A 13,177-nucleotide genomic window follows, 5' to 3' on the forward strand; every position below is an offset into this window, starting at 1 on the left:
CATAAGAGAAATATCCTGTCTTGTAGTCCCTGGTTTGGTCCAAACATTCTGGATCCTACATATTACTTAAAGGTTCAGTAAGCGGAATGGTCAGTTTAGCTAACTTCCTGTCAGTGACTGCGGTTAGCAGTCCCCTCGCTCGTCCCCACGTCACCACATTAATGCACTGCGGTCTTCAAGCAGCGAGTTATCTAGCATCATCTCAGATCCATAAGTGTGATAAAACATGATAAAAAGTGAGACGGGTGCTGGTTTGTAGAGTTCTCTCTTCTGATTGGTTATTAGTAGTGGGATCCCTGAAAAGTTTATTTGCAGATTACATGCAGAGCGGGTGACTGAGAGATCGGCTTTATGAAACGCGCACACAATATAAGTGATCACTGTATGAATAAAGAGCGATTTAACACTTATATTAACATAAATAAATCGCTTACTTCACCTTTATTGCAATTTGATAACATCTTTGATTAGAACCCCCCACCCACCTGGTAAACATTAAAAATGTTTTCACACGCTAAATACCATGCTGAGTAACATGATATTCATGTGTACAATTGGCAGAATGTCAAAATGTAACCAAAAAGGATAGCTACTGAATTTGAGGTCAATAGAGAATTTATCAGATGCGAGTTAGACAAGTCAACATGACATATTTGATTTGTATTGTCCTTAATATCTGTAATTACAATCTGATCACACTAATAAATGAAACACAGTCTGCCCTATAGCGTTTATGAATTGAAGCCCAAAGAAGTGTATTATTCAATCTTTGTTGGTCTTTTTTTATAAAACAGGTTGTAGAAAAGTGTCCATGTTGGTTTGTCAGGTAAGCCATGGTTTCACTGTGAGATGGGAACATGAGCTATCTACTCTAGGACTGGACTGGCTGGTTTTCAGCGGAGGATGTGGGCTGCGTTGTGCTGTCCTCAGCGTTTACCACAGACTCTGCAGAGACAAACTTGTTGACAATGGAAACGGGCTGCTGATAGTGGTTGGAAGTCTTCTCCACTGGGATGTACCGTCGGGTGAAACATTTCCACAGGTGCTTCCATATGATGTACATGAGCTCAGCCAAATTCAGAGCGATGCACAAGATGGAGGTGCAGCCCATGATGTAGAGGAAGATCTTCTTCTCTGTGGCTTTGGAAATGAAACAGTCCACGGTGTTGGGACAGGGACTCTGGGCGCACTGGAGCAAGAGGGGCACCTCAAAGCCATTGTAGAGGTAGTAGAAGGCCAGCAGGGAGCCCACCTCGAAGGTTATCTTGACGATCAGGCTGACGGTGTAGGTGCAGAACAGACCTCCGTCCAGGCTTCCTTTGTCCTTGTAGAGCTTTTTCTTGTGCTTGGCCTCGCGGTGCTCCCTGTACGCCACATGCAGGGCCACCAGCAGGGACGGGGTGGACACCATGATGAGCTGCAGAGCCCAGAGGCGGATCTGCGAGATGGGGAAGAAGTGGTCGAAGCAGGCGTTCTCACAGCCGGGTTGCCGAGTGTTGCACAGGAAATCCTTCTGCTCGTCCTTCCACACCTGCTCAGCCGCCGCCACGTATACCAGGATCCTGAAGAGGAAGACCACAGAGAGCCAGATGCGCCCGATCACTGTAGAGTACTTGTTCACCCCGCTGAGGATGTTCTCCAGGAAGCCCCAGTTCATCTTCTCCTGTCAGGGCAATACAACAACAGTTAGGTGGAACCAGACTCAAATGTCTGGCCCCATGAAAAGGTCCAGTCAATGGGCCCTCTTCACACATGCTTTACTCGTATCAATGTGTGTGCATATGCTCATTCCAAATTACAGTTTTTACCTAATGCTTAAACACTAAAAGTGGTTGCTATGCCCAAAGCATCACAACCTCTAACTTTGGTGACCATGCCCTAAACACAAGCACCAACCCAATAAACACAACAAGTGCTTTGCACTGTGTTTGAAATTCTCCAACACACTTCTTGCAAAACACTACACACTGTTTTTCACATAAGACACATTGTTAAAAAATGAAATCTCCTGCAATCATTGGGAAAACACATCTATTTAAAATACAAAACACAACTAAAATTGGAAAAGCACACAGACTCACACACATGAAAAATAAAGCTAATATAATACCAATCAGTGTTAGCCTTAGCATTACAAATAGACCTCAGGTGAGCTCAGCTCCTTTGTGAGACAGTAAGAGTCAGGGGAAGAGGACAAGAGAGAGAGAGGCAGGAGGATGATGACAAAGGAGACAACAGACGGAGACAGGGTCACTATAGTGGACCATGTCATAGATCATGGCCTAACAATATAGGAGGCTGGTCTGAGATTCCAGCCCAACAACACAATAGCTCCATAATTAGGACATTTAGACTGGATATCAGGTGATCATTTCCCTGTTGCTTCTCAAAGGATGACGCAAACAGGAGGCGGTATCCAAAGGATTCATAATCCACTCGCCCCATTCCTTACAACACTTTTTTTTTTTTTACTGTAATTGTTTCAGAGTTCATAGAGACACACTGAATTGCCTACCTATTTGTTGTGGTTTTTTTTTGTTTTTGGCCAAAACCATGAAATTGCAATATAAACTTTTTTTCAGAGGCTTTTCTATATTTTTTTCATGTGTCTAATTGAAAATATAGTGGATCAATCTTTCCCAAAAATTCTGCAAGAGGTTGGATACGGCATGCAAGGCGATATTTCCCCCGTTGCTTGGCAAGGGAGGACACTGCCTGTGACGTGGATGAGGTGATGTGGCCAGATGCCAACAGGAGACAGGATCCATATGTCTTCCAATCATTCCCCTACAACACTATGTTTTGTAGAACATTCTAGTGGTACCATTTCTTGTGTGTCTTTGTGTGTTTTTTTTTACTTTTGCAAAAACCTGAAATGGCAAAAAAAAATAAAAAATCTGAAGCGTTCACATGTTGTTTTAATGTGTCTAGATCAACTGTAGTGGATCAATCTTTCACAAAAAAGATCTGTATGAGACTTTTAAAGTAAAAACACATCTAAAGTACTGAACATAGCTGTGTTTTGCATAAAGCACATTTGTGTGTTGTTGCTGCTAGGAAAGAGTAATTCAAAAGTGCATGTGTGTATTGTTTTGATGCTAAAAACTGTTTTGAAATGGGATTGTTAGGTTTTGTTTCAAGAGTTTTATTCTGCCATATAAGTTAGAAGTTTATCTGTATGTGCTTTGTCCTATTCGGCCTGTGTGTTAAGTTTTGACACAGTGGGACAAAGTCTGCAACATGTGTGTAAGCATTCGGCAAAAACTGTAAACACAAACATGAATTTTGAGAGAGACTAACTATCTCATCACTTATTACAGTTTTTTCTATTGCTATCCCACAGTGGGCACAACTGGGGCGACATGTACAAAACTAACTACAGTCTGCACAGCAGCAGTTCATGTTTCATTGCTTAAACACACTTTTCAAAACTCTACACACTTATCCCATGGCCTTAACCACAACCTGCACACCACTGTGGATTTCCAGCACTTTGTTCAAATGCTAACACACTGCTGTCACATCTGTAAACCACACATTCAAAACAGAATGAATTTCAGCCTGGTGCATTTCAAACACTGCATATTGGAATTTCAGCTGAAACACTAGAAGGTGTCTTGTTTTAGACTTGTTAGTGAACATATATAGTACAGTATATAGTACAGTTTTTCACAATGTGAATCATGGTCTCTCATTGAGAGAGGCAGGGTTGAGAGTGCAACCCAATCTGCAAAAATCTAAAGTTGCATCTGTAATACAAATTTTCCAGCAAACAAACAGCTTAGAGTTGCATCCTTACAGTAAATGACAACATTACAGGATAGATTTCTGTAGGCTATTACAATTATAGAATATTTACACAGATAAATACATTTGGAAATGTTTTCAATAAAATATACAAAATGTGTATCTATTGAAGCAAACTTCAGATTTTCATTTATTTTCGTTTTCCTAAAAAAACTGGTATGTTATAAAATAAACAATTTCATGTGAAAGAATTTCACCCTTTCATCAAAGAAAATATTATGTAATTTGTGTGAAATAACTCAAATTATTCAAACTGTAAAGATTAAAAGTTTGTAATTTGTGTATTGGGGTTTGATGCTAGTGTTTGTACTCTGAGCATGTTCTGACTGACAGTGGCCCTCATTTATCAATTTTGCGTGGAAACTGGTACAGATTCTGGCGCAAATACCTCCCTACGCCAGGTGTCGCGTGGGATTTATCAAACAGTCGAATCTCGCCAATCTCAGCGTACGCCAGGCCATTATTGATAAATGCGGCGGCTGAAAACGATCGTACCACGCCCCTATATTTTCTCAGTTTAGAGGCCTCGCCCAGAGGTTTTACGACATGGATATGCGAATTACGGCACAGAAGAGGAATTTATCTGAAGTAGAAATTGACAGAATAACAGCGAAAGTAGAAAAAAAAGAGTTTCATTTCGGAGCATTACAAGCGGCATCAAAGAACAACAGAAGGCAGCAGTTAGGAAGGAAATAACTGCTGCAGTCAACAGCGTTGGTGTTGATAAAACGATCTCCAGCTGAGGATTTTGCATTTTAGGTTTACATCAGTAGGCTACTATCGCTCAAATGCTATAAAACAGCATATACAATTATATGTCGCCATTTCTTTACATAGATGAAGAAAAAGTGGTCTGACTCAAACATCGCGTGTTGCTGTTCTGAAATGCAACCAACTGAGGGTGCGGGCATAATATAGCCTAAGTGGTAGAGGAGAAACAGACGCACCAACTGTCCGGTAATGGTCCCCATGAAATAAATACAGGTCTGCAGAGATTTGAATGATTAGAATGTATTGCCCTTTTAGATAGCACTACTCAAAAGGGTTGTAAAAACTAAAAATAACACATTTTGCGTTTTACTGTATGACAGCACGAGTGGTCAGCCCGGCGGTCAGCTGCACAAGCCGACCCGACAACGATCAGCTGTGAGAGCGCCCACAGTCCTGCTCCAACAGCAGGTCGGAAAACGTGCCGGTTAACGGTGGAAATAAATCGCTCGCTTAAGCGATCAATAACACATTAAAAGAGGAACTAACATATAAAAAGTGCGTCAAATAAATAAAATGTTAAGCTGAATGTTGTGCCGTGTATTTTTTATCATAAAGAGCAGTGTAGGCCTACTACATATTTAATACTGTGGCTAACATTTTGAATGAATGCAGCCCCCGTGCCTCAGTGTCCCCCCAGCAGAGATAACTGCCCTTACGCAGTCCCATGCAGCGCTCCTAAGTGGCCGGTGTGTGCACTATTGAATCAGTGCTCCTACTCAGTTGCGCACCATAAGCTGCACAATTTTAAGTGATTAATATCTTTATTTCGGTCTGAGCAAACACTGCATTTGTATTATCTTCTTATAATTGTCCAACAAAGTCATCGGCTACCCGGCACAGCCTGCACTGCGAGTCCATGCTGTTTACAAAATTGAGTACACGAGCTGAGAGCTGGCGTGGGATTTGAGCGTATCCTACGCTCACGTCCATATTGATAAATGCCGAGATTTGCGTGGAAATGTACGTACACCCATTTTTCTGGTCTACGCAAGATTGATAAATGAGGGCCACTGTGTGTGTTATCTCAATGAGGCTGGTTCATAGTGTTTGCTGCACTGAACCTGTTTTGCAGGTGAAGTGAACTGTTCAGCTCCAGTGACTGTTGGTAGTGCAGACTGTAGGTAGTTTTGCACATTGAGCTACAGTTGTGCCCACTGTGGTTTAGCGACGAAAAAAACTGTAATATAACATAGTCATTGCTGCTGCCTGCTTCCATGTCAGGTGGTGTATGTACTTTCAATGTGTGTGACTATTCTCTTTCCCTTTATCTCCTTTGTATTGTTGTTTTATTGCAAGAACAGCTTTGATGTCTTTGCTTGTGCTCGCTTCTTTGTGCTTGCTCAAATTGTGTGTGATATGTTGATATGTATTTCTCCCTTTTACTTAGGCATGCTGTAACTAGTGTATATGGAATTTACACTCAACAAAAATATAAACGCAACACTTTTGTTTTTGCTCCCATTTTTCATGAGATGGACTTAAAGATCTAAAATTCATTCCAGATACACAATTGTACCATTTCTCTCAAACATTGTTCACAAATCTGTCTAAATGTGTGATAGTGAGCACTTCTGCTTTGCTGAGATAATCCATCCCACCTCACAGGTGTGCCACATCAAGATGCTGATCTGACATCATGATTAGTGCACAGGTGTGCCTTAGACTGTCCACAATAAAAGGCCACTCTGAAATGTGCATTTTTTTGCTTTATTGGGGGTCTGGGGACTCAGAACCAGTCAGTATCTGGTGTGACCACCACATGCCTCATTTCAGGGTGGCCTTTTATTGTGGACAGTCTAAGGCACACCTGTGCACTAATCATGATGTCAGATCAGCATCTTGATGTGGCACACCTGTGAGGTGGGATGGATTATCTCAGCAAAGCAGAAGTGCTCACTATCACACATTTAGACAGATTTGTGAACAATGTTTGAGATAAATGGTACAATTGTGTATCTGGAATGAATTTTAGATCTTTAAGTCCATCTCATGAAAAATGGGAGCAAAAACAAAAGTGTTGCGTTTATATTTTTGTTGAGTGTATATTATCTACATTTTTTAACTAATGTATTTTAGGTTGCCTATTGACAATTGTAAAGTGAATAAAGAAGACTGTCCACAAAACTATAAAGAAAGAAAGAGAGAAAATAAACTAAACACTGAATTTAGGAATATCCACCACAGTCCACAATCCAGGTAACAAAGCAGGGCTCATGTGCTCTAATGGAGCTTAAAAATATGCAAATATTCCACAAACCAACAGCAGGGCAGTGTGTTATCAAGCACACACTGGCACATTCTGTGAAATGATACACAGGTGCATCCAAAGAAATTAGAATATTATGGAAAAGCTCATTCAAAAACATTCATATATTTTAGATTCCTTACACAAAGTGAAATATGTCAGTTCTTTCTTTTGTTTAAATTTTGATAATTGCAGCTCGTGGAGTTAAACATCCAGTATCTCTAAAGATATGAATATAAAATCAAACTAATGAGAAGAAGGATTTATATTCCAGAAATGTCGACCTTCTGAGAAGTGTGTTTATTTTATTAATTTCACTTTATGTGTTATGATTCTCATATATACCAATGTTTCACTAAAGTTGCCAAAAACCAATGCAAATGGTTCATACACATCTTAATTCATTCTGATAGCTCTTAACACCTTATGGATGAAATACATTACCAGATCATAGAATCTGCCCACGGCTGGTTGTTTGATAATGAGCTCAATAATTCAGTCATCTTAAATGTTGACACCGTCTAATAATAATCCCGTGTGGTTATCGCAGTAAATCATTAGTAAAGGAAAAAGAAACAATTGCCCTAAAAATGTCTGTGGCGTTCCATAGAAAGCTTTTAGGATGAGAGGCACAACATATGAAGTCGTATTACTTTGTAAGATTGTTGGCCCATAGACATATTCTCCATCTTGTGAATATAATCACAGAACTCATATATTTACTCAAATATGTCAAGGTATTGTATTGATAGATAAATAAACATGGAATATCAAATGACTTTCTTAAACCTGTAAGCAATGACTATGATGAAGCAGTCTCACACCGTTTACTAAAGCCTAGTTATGATGTGGTTCACAATACGTTAGCTGCAGAATTAGGAAATTGTAAGGGCAAAACACATTCGTACAGGAAAGGCCTAAAGAATCTAACATCTAATAAAAGCTCAAAAAAAGTCCAAAAGACCTGTCGAGAGTTTTCAGAAGGGAACTTACCGTTGTTAGAGCAGGTGATGTGTTTCCTTCTATGTCTGATGCACACCTGCTGAGCCACACCTCATCCCACACACACACACACACACACACACACTGACTGTGACGTGTTAGGCTAAGTTGACAGGAAACCATGTCAACAGAAGCCTTCCTCCAGGCCACCTGTTGAGCATGCAAGCATGAATTGGATGGTGTGTGTGTGTGTGTGTGTGTGTGTGTGTGTGTGTGTGTGTGTGTGTGTGTGTGTGTGTGTGTGTGTGTGTGTGTGTGTGTGTGTGTGTGTGTGTGTGTGTGTGTGTGTGTGTGTGTGTGTGTGTGTGTGTGTGTGTGTGTGTGTGTGTGTGTGTGTGTGTGTGTGTGTGTCAGACAACATCACCTTGGAGCAGTCTGTCTAATGCAAATAACATGGGCTGCCTGTCCTGTTCTGGCTGAGTGGGGGTGGTGGAGAGCACAGTATCAAGCTACTCATCTGACTTTCATGAGAGTCAGATCATGTTACACTCAGTGCGTTTACATGCAGACTCAATCGGGTAAATAAACGAATAAGACTTCAACAGTACTTGTAAAATGCATGTAAACACCTTTATCCGATCTACTTCACACACAAATCGGCACATTAACGGACAAGCAAAGTCGGATAAGAACACCTAGATAACTCATTCATAGTCGGCATTCTCTCTGCATGTATACAGGGATCGGACATCGCATATCGGAGTTTGCGTTTTGCGCTTGCTCGAGAATCCCTGCCGGGGATTTCACATGGAAGTGGAAGGAGACGATGTAAAAAAATAGTAGGGTTGCTGCCGGAAAAGAACCGGACGTGGCTCTATAACCACTTGTTGAAAGGGCTACAGCGCCACCTAGCATAGTGGAGACAGCCATGCTTCGGACATTTATCCGATTCCTGAAAGGCCATGTATACTCAGACAAGTGACACGGTCCGTTCGAGTGTCTAGTTCGGTATATGTCTTAATCCAATCTAGTTGTGCCATGGAAACGCACTGACTGTTGATGAATCATATATGATGTGTCTCCTACTGGAATTGGAATTTAACATTTAAATTAATTTACCTTTTTGGTAACACTTTATTTTGATAGTCCACTGTTGACACTCAACAAGCTATCAGTAGATAATATGCAGTTGCATGTCAACAGTGAATAAGTTGATATTCAACAGAACTATCTCAACAGATAAGTAACATTTATCTTATTTTGGGCCACTGTGGCTCAGGTGGTTGAGCAGGTCGGCCGATAATCAAAGGGTTGGAGGTTCGATCCCCGCCCTGCCACCTGTGTCATAGTTGTTGTGTCCTTGGGCAAGACACTTCACCCACCTTGCCTCGTGTGAATGTTGATAGTTAGCCTGCTATCAGTGTATGAATGTGTGTGTAAATGGGAACAGGTCTCCCTTGAAAAAGAGTCTCCGGACTCAATGGGATATACCTGTATTAATAAAGGTTAAAAAAAAAAAAAAAAAAACATGCATTCAACTAACTGCTAGTTAACTATAAGTTGCAGTATTAGTAATAATAATAATAACAATTCATTTTATTTGAGGGTGCCTTTCAAAGCACTCAAGGTCACCTTACAGGGCAGAGTTAAAAGAACAAAACAACAACAATAAAAAAATTATTAGACTATGCCAGTTTAAAAAGATGTGTTTTGAGATGGGAATTGAAAGTGGAAAGGGTGTCAGAATTATGGATGTCAGGTGGGAGGGTATTCCAGAGGTGAGGGGCAGATCTACTGATCTACAAAGAGACACAACAGTTGAGAAACTCTGAGAATTATATGAGAGTTTGATGAGATCTCTTCTGAAACTTAAAGGAGACTAAATTAAGATTGAGTGCATCTTATTGCTCTGGAGAAAGAAATAAGAGACAGGAGAAATAGATCTCAGTTTGGTGTCACACAGATCTCATAGTTGTCTAGGAGAAGTAAATGAAACATCTTTTTGAATTTTCTTTTCCTCTGGGAGTAGAATTATGTTAGTTGAGAGAGAGGATAAATGGGTAAGAAAGGCAGCAAGTAGATGTTTAGTTGATATTCAACAGAACACTTTCAACAGAAATGAAACATGAATTCAACTAACTGTCAGTTAACTTTAAGTTGCACTATACGTTGATGTTGTGTTGCATGTCAACAGTAAGTTGATATTCAACAGAACTGTCAACAAATTGTAACATGCATTCAACTAACTGTCTGTTAACTATAAGAACATTTTATTTTGTTAAAATATTTTAGAAAAGTTCTGCAACAGACACAATTTTTACAACATGTTATTTACCAATATTCAACTATCTGTAGGGTGTCAACTTCTAGAAAGTTGACTATCAACAACTGTTATTAACCAATACTCAACTTACATTCAGTAGAGTGTCAACTTCTAATACGTTGACTATCAACTGTCCCCCCACTCACAAGGTACATATCTCATCTAATGAATGAACAGTCAACCCTATGTTGATCCTACGTTCATTGTAAAATAAAGATAATAATGTTTTAACAGTCAATAGGCACCCTTGATAATTGTAGCCTGTGTGTATTTCTCAAACATCAGATTTCCATATGAACAGACTAACACATAAATTATTATGATTTGTATTATTAGGGGAGAGTGGCCTAAGTTGTGCATTTTGGAAGTTGTGCCAACCCTTGTTTCTAGAAAACCGTGGAAGAAATTGGAAATGTGACCACATATTTAAGAAGAGCCATCCATTTGACTCATTCTGTAAAGAAGGGAGACACAAGGAATAAGATATAAGCACATTTAAGCTAAAACAACTGTTTTGCCTTTCAAAGTAAAATTTCCATGATCAAGGTTTTTTGATTATTGTGTCTGAACAATAATAGACAAGTTTGAAAACATTTGACACATGTTTTAGTGCTTTGGTATACTACATTTTGAGTCTATACAGTTAGCACGATGTCAGCCCTAAACTGCTGCTTCATGCTTATTATCCAAAATTCTGGGATTGGGGTGATTTGTGCCAAAGGGCCTAGGTGAGTTATAAGTAAGTAAGTAAGTAAGTAAAATGTATTTATAAAAGCACATTTATGACAGTTTGCACTGTCCAAAGTGCTGTACATAGTGCATTCAGTAGGTAAACAATGAAGGTAAAATAACAATAACCAAAATAAAAGACGTAAAGCCCATACATCCACATAAACACAGATAGTAGTGCAGAGGTAAGATAGTTAATGGGGAGGAAACACCAGGGTGTACATATGGGTTTTGAGCCTTGATTTAAAGGCAGAAATGTAGGGGGAATCACATTTGTCAGGTGGCAGTTGGTTCCACAAGCACGGAGCAACTAGTGCAAAGTACATTTCTGAGAGTTGTGCCAGTGGCATGGCTGTATACGCTGGTCACCAAAAGAAAGTGATTGTCTACAGTAGCTCAGAAGAGAGTGACATCTCAATTCCACTTAACGACACCACTGATGAGATTTCAGATGGCCAGAAAGATGATGATGGTGACTTTGTCATTGTGAGCTTTGCAGGTAAAACCATTAGATCTGCTAGGCCTTGTTTAAGAAAATTGTCTTCAATCTTTGTAAAATATTTACTTTATTTACTTAAATACACCTTAAATAAGTAATTGTCTTATGGATTTGTCTTGCATTACAGTTTATGAGATATATATCAATGGCACAATTCACCCCATGGTATTCTCTCCAACCGCACAACTTACACCACACCGGGGGCAAGTTGTGCATCAAGACAACTTTTTTTCCGAAAGCTATATTTCTTAAACAGTTTATTCCAGACCCAAAGTTTGTATTGCCAGGGATGCACAACACCCTGAAATATACATATATAAATATATATATATATATGTACATATTTGAGTTGGAGACTTTACTGTCAAGGGCTCACTTTAAAATCACTTAGAGTAAAAAGTTGCACAACTTAGGCCACTCTCCCCTATCTAAATTTCATTATAATTTATTTATTTATACAAGTAAATGGTTCAGGTTAAATAAAATTAATAGAAGGAGGATTATTAAACTTAATGACAATGTCATTCTTTATGTGATATACGGTCTTATAAAAAATTAAGCAATACGATGTCACCAGTCAGCCTGTAGCTGCCGCAGCCAGCGCTGTTCACCCACTGTCTCTGTCGGCTTGCACCGAGCCGTCTCTGTGCATAAATTTACCGGCGTAATATGCTCACAACACGGGGGGAATAAATATATAAGCGGCCGGTTTGGTCAAGCAAAAACTAAAGACCGCTGGCTTGACCACAGTTGTTCCACAGCCCAATACTTTGACCCATATTCTGGCAGCGGCTATCGCCGTCCAGCCTAAACCCCGCCCTAACAGTAAGGGTAGGGTCATAAACCCCGCCCTAACAGTATAGTGTCAGCAGTGGAAACACCGACCAGATTCTTAAAAGCGATCTGTCCCGCTCTGCTTGGTAGAAACGAGGCATTAGACCTGCACATACAGTATAGCCTAGTACTTTCTGAGTCATAAAAGGAATAAAATGTTGTGTCCAAAACCTGTTCTGTCAAAACGTTGTACACTTAGGTTATATGTTGTAAGAATGAAATAAAATGTTTAAAGAGCACCTATTATGCTTTTTCAACTTTTTTGACCTAAAGATGTTGTTATAATGATTTATAGTAATTTTTAACAATACTTAAGTGTCAAATAATGACTTACATGCATTTAGACATATTCCCTGCTGGCCGTCTGGGGTGGCTGTGCAGAGCGCTAAACACTAGGGAAAATTTCTGAATTAAATTTAATACAGAAATTAATTGTATTACTGTTAGTAATCAACTGGCAACGTTTCATGATGATACAGTATAAGTTAAATATGTTACCCAATTCACCAGCGTTAAATGGTCAAAAAATGGCCAGAAAATAGGAAAGACAAGGGAGATTTTCCTTTTAATGGAGTCCCATTAGAAAATAATTAGCCCACACCTGTTTAATATATGGTATTGTTATTTTTATATGAACAAAACCCCCTTCCCTTTATTTAGTAGGAAAGGGATTATTGAGGCAGTTTTCATGTCTGTCCTTGATTACGGTGATGTGGTTTACCGGCACGCATCACATTCATGTCTTAAACTCCTGGACTCTGTTTTTCACTCTGCTTTAAGGTTCATCACAGGAGATGCTTATGACACACACCATTGTGTTTTATATGGAAAGGCTGGGTGGACTCCTGGAACAACGTACAGCAACAAATTAAAACAAATAAATAAAATTAAATATTAACCCTACTCCTTTTCTATTCTGAGAAGGTAACGTCGTCCTCATCTCAGGTAGCTTACATTGTTTTACCACCTTACCTCAGCGTAAATCAATATGACTTTCGTGGGATGTCCCGCTTATAGCCACTGGGGA

The 13,177-nt window shown here is 39.6% G+C and overlaps 1 protein-coding gene across 1 annotated transcript; it reads right to left on the minus strand.

Moving 5' to 3' along the window:
* Positions 1–334: 334 nt before the first annotated feature.
* On the minus strand, positions 335–7,843 carry LOC307265863 (gap junction beta-7 protein-like). The gene is made up of 2 exons (XM_080047689.1): positions 7,817–7,843; positions 335–1,663 (listed from the first exon to the last, which is right to left on the minus strand). The coding sequence occupies exon 2, from the start codon at positions 1,655–1,657 to the stop codon at positions 872–874; it is 786 nt and encodes a 261-aa protein (XP_079903815.1). The 5' UTR covers positions 1,658–1,663; positions 7,817–7,843; the 3' UTR covers positions 335–871.
* Positions 7,844–13,177: the final 5,334 nt, after the last annotated feature.

This window comes from Ammodytes marinus, assembly GCF_949987685.1.
Source record: "Ammodytes marinus genome assembly, chromosome: 19".
Classification (NCBI taxonomy): Eukaryota; Metazoa; Chordata; class Actinopteri; order Uranoscopiformes; family Ammodytidae; genus Ammodytes; species Ammodytes marinus.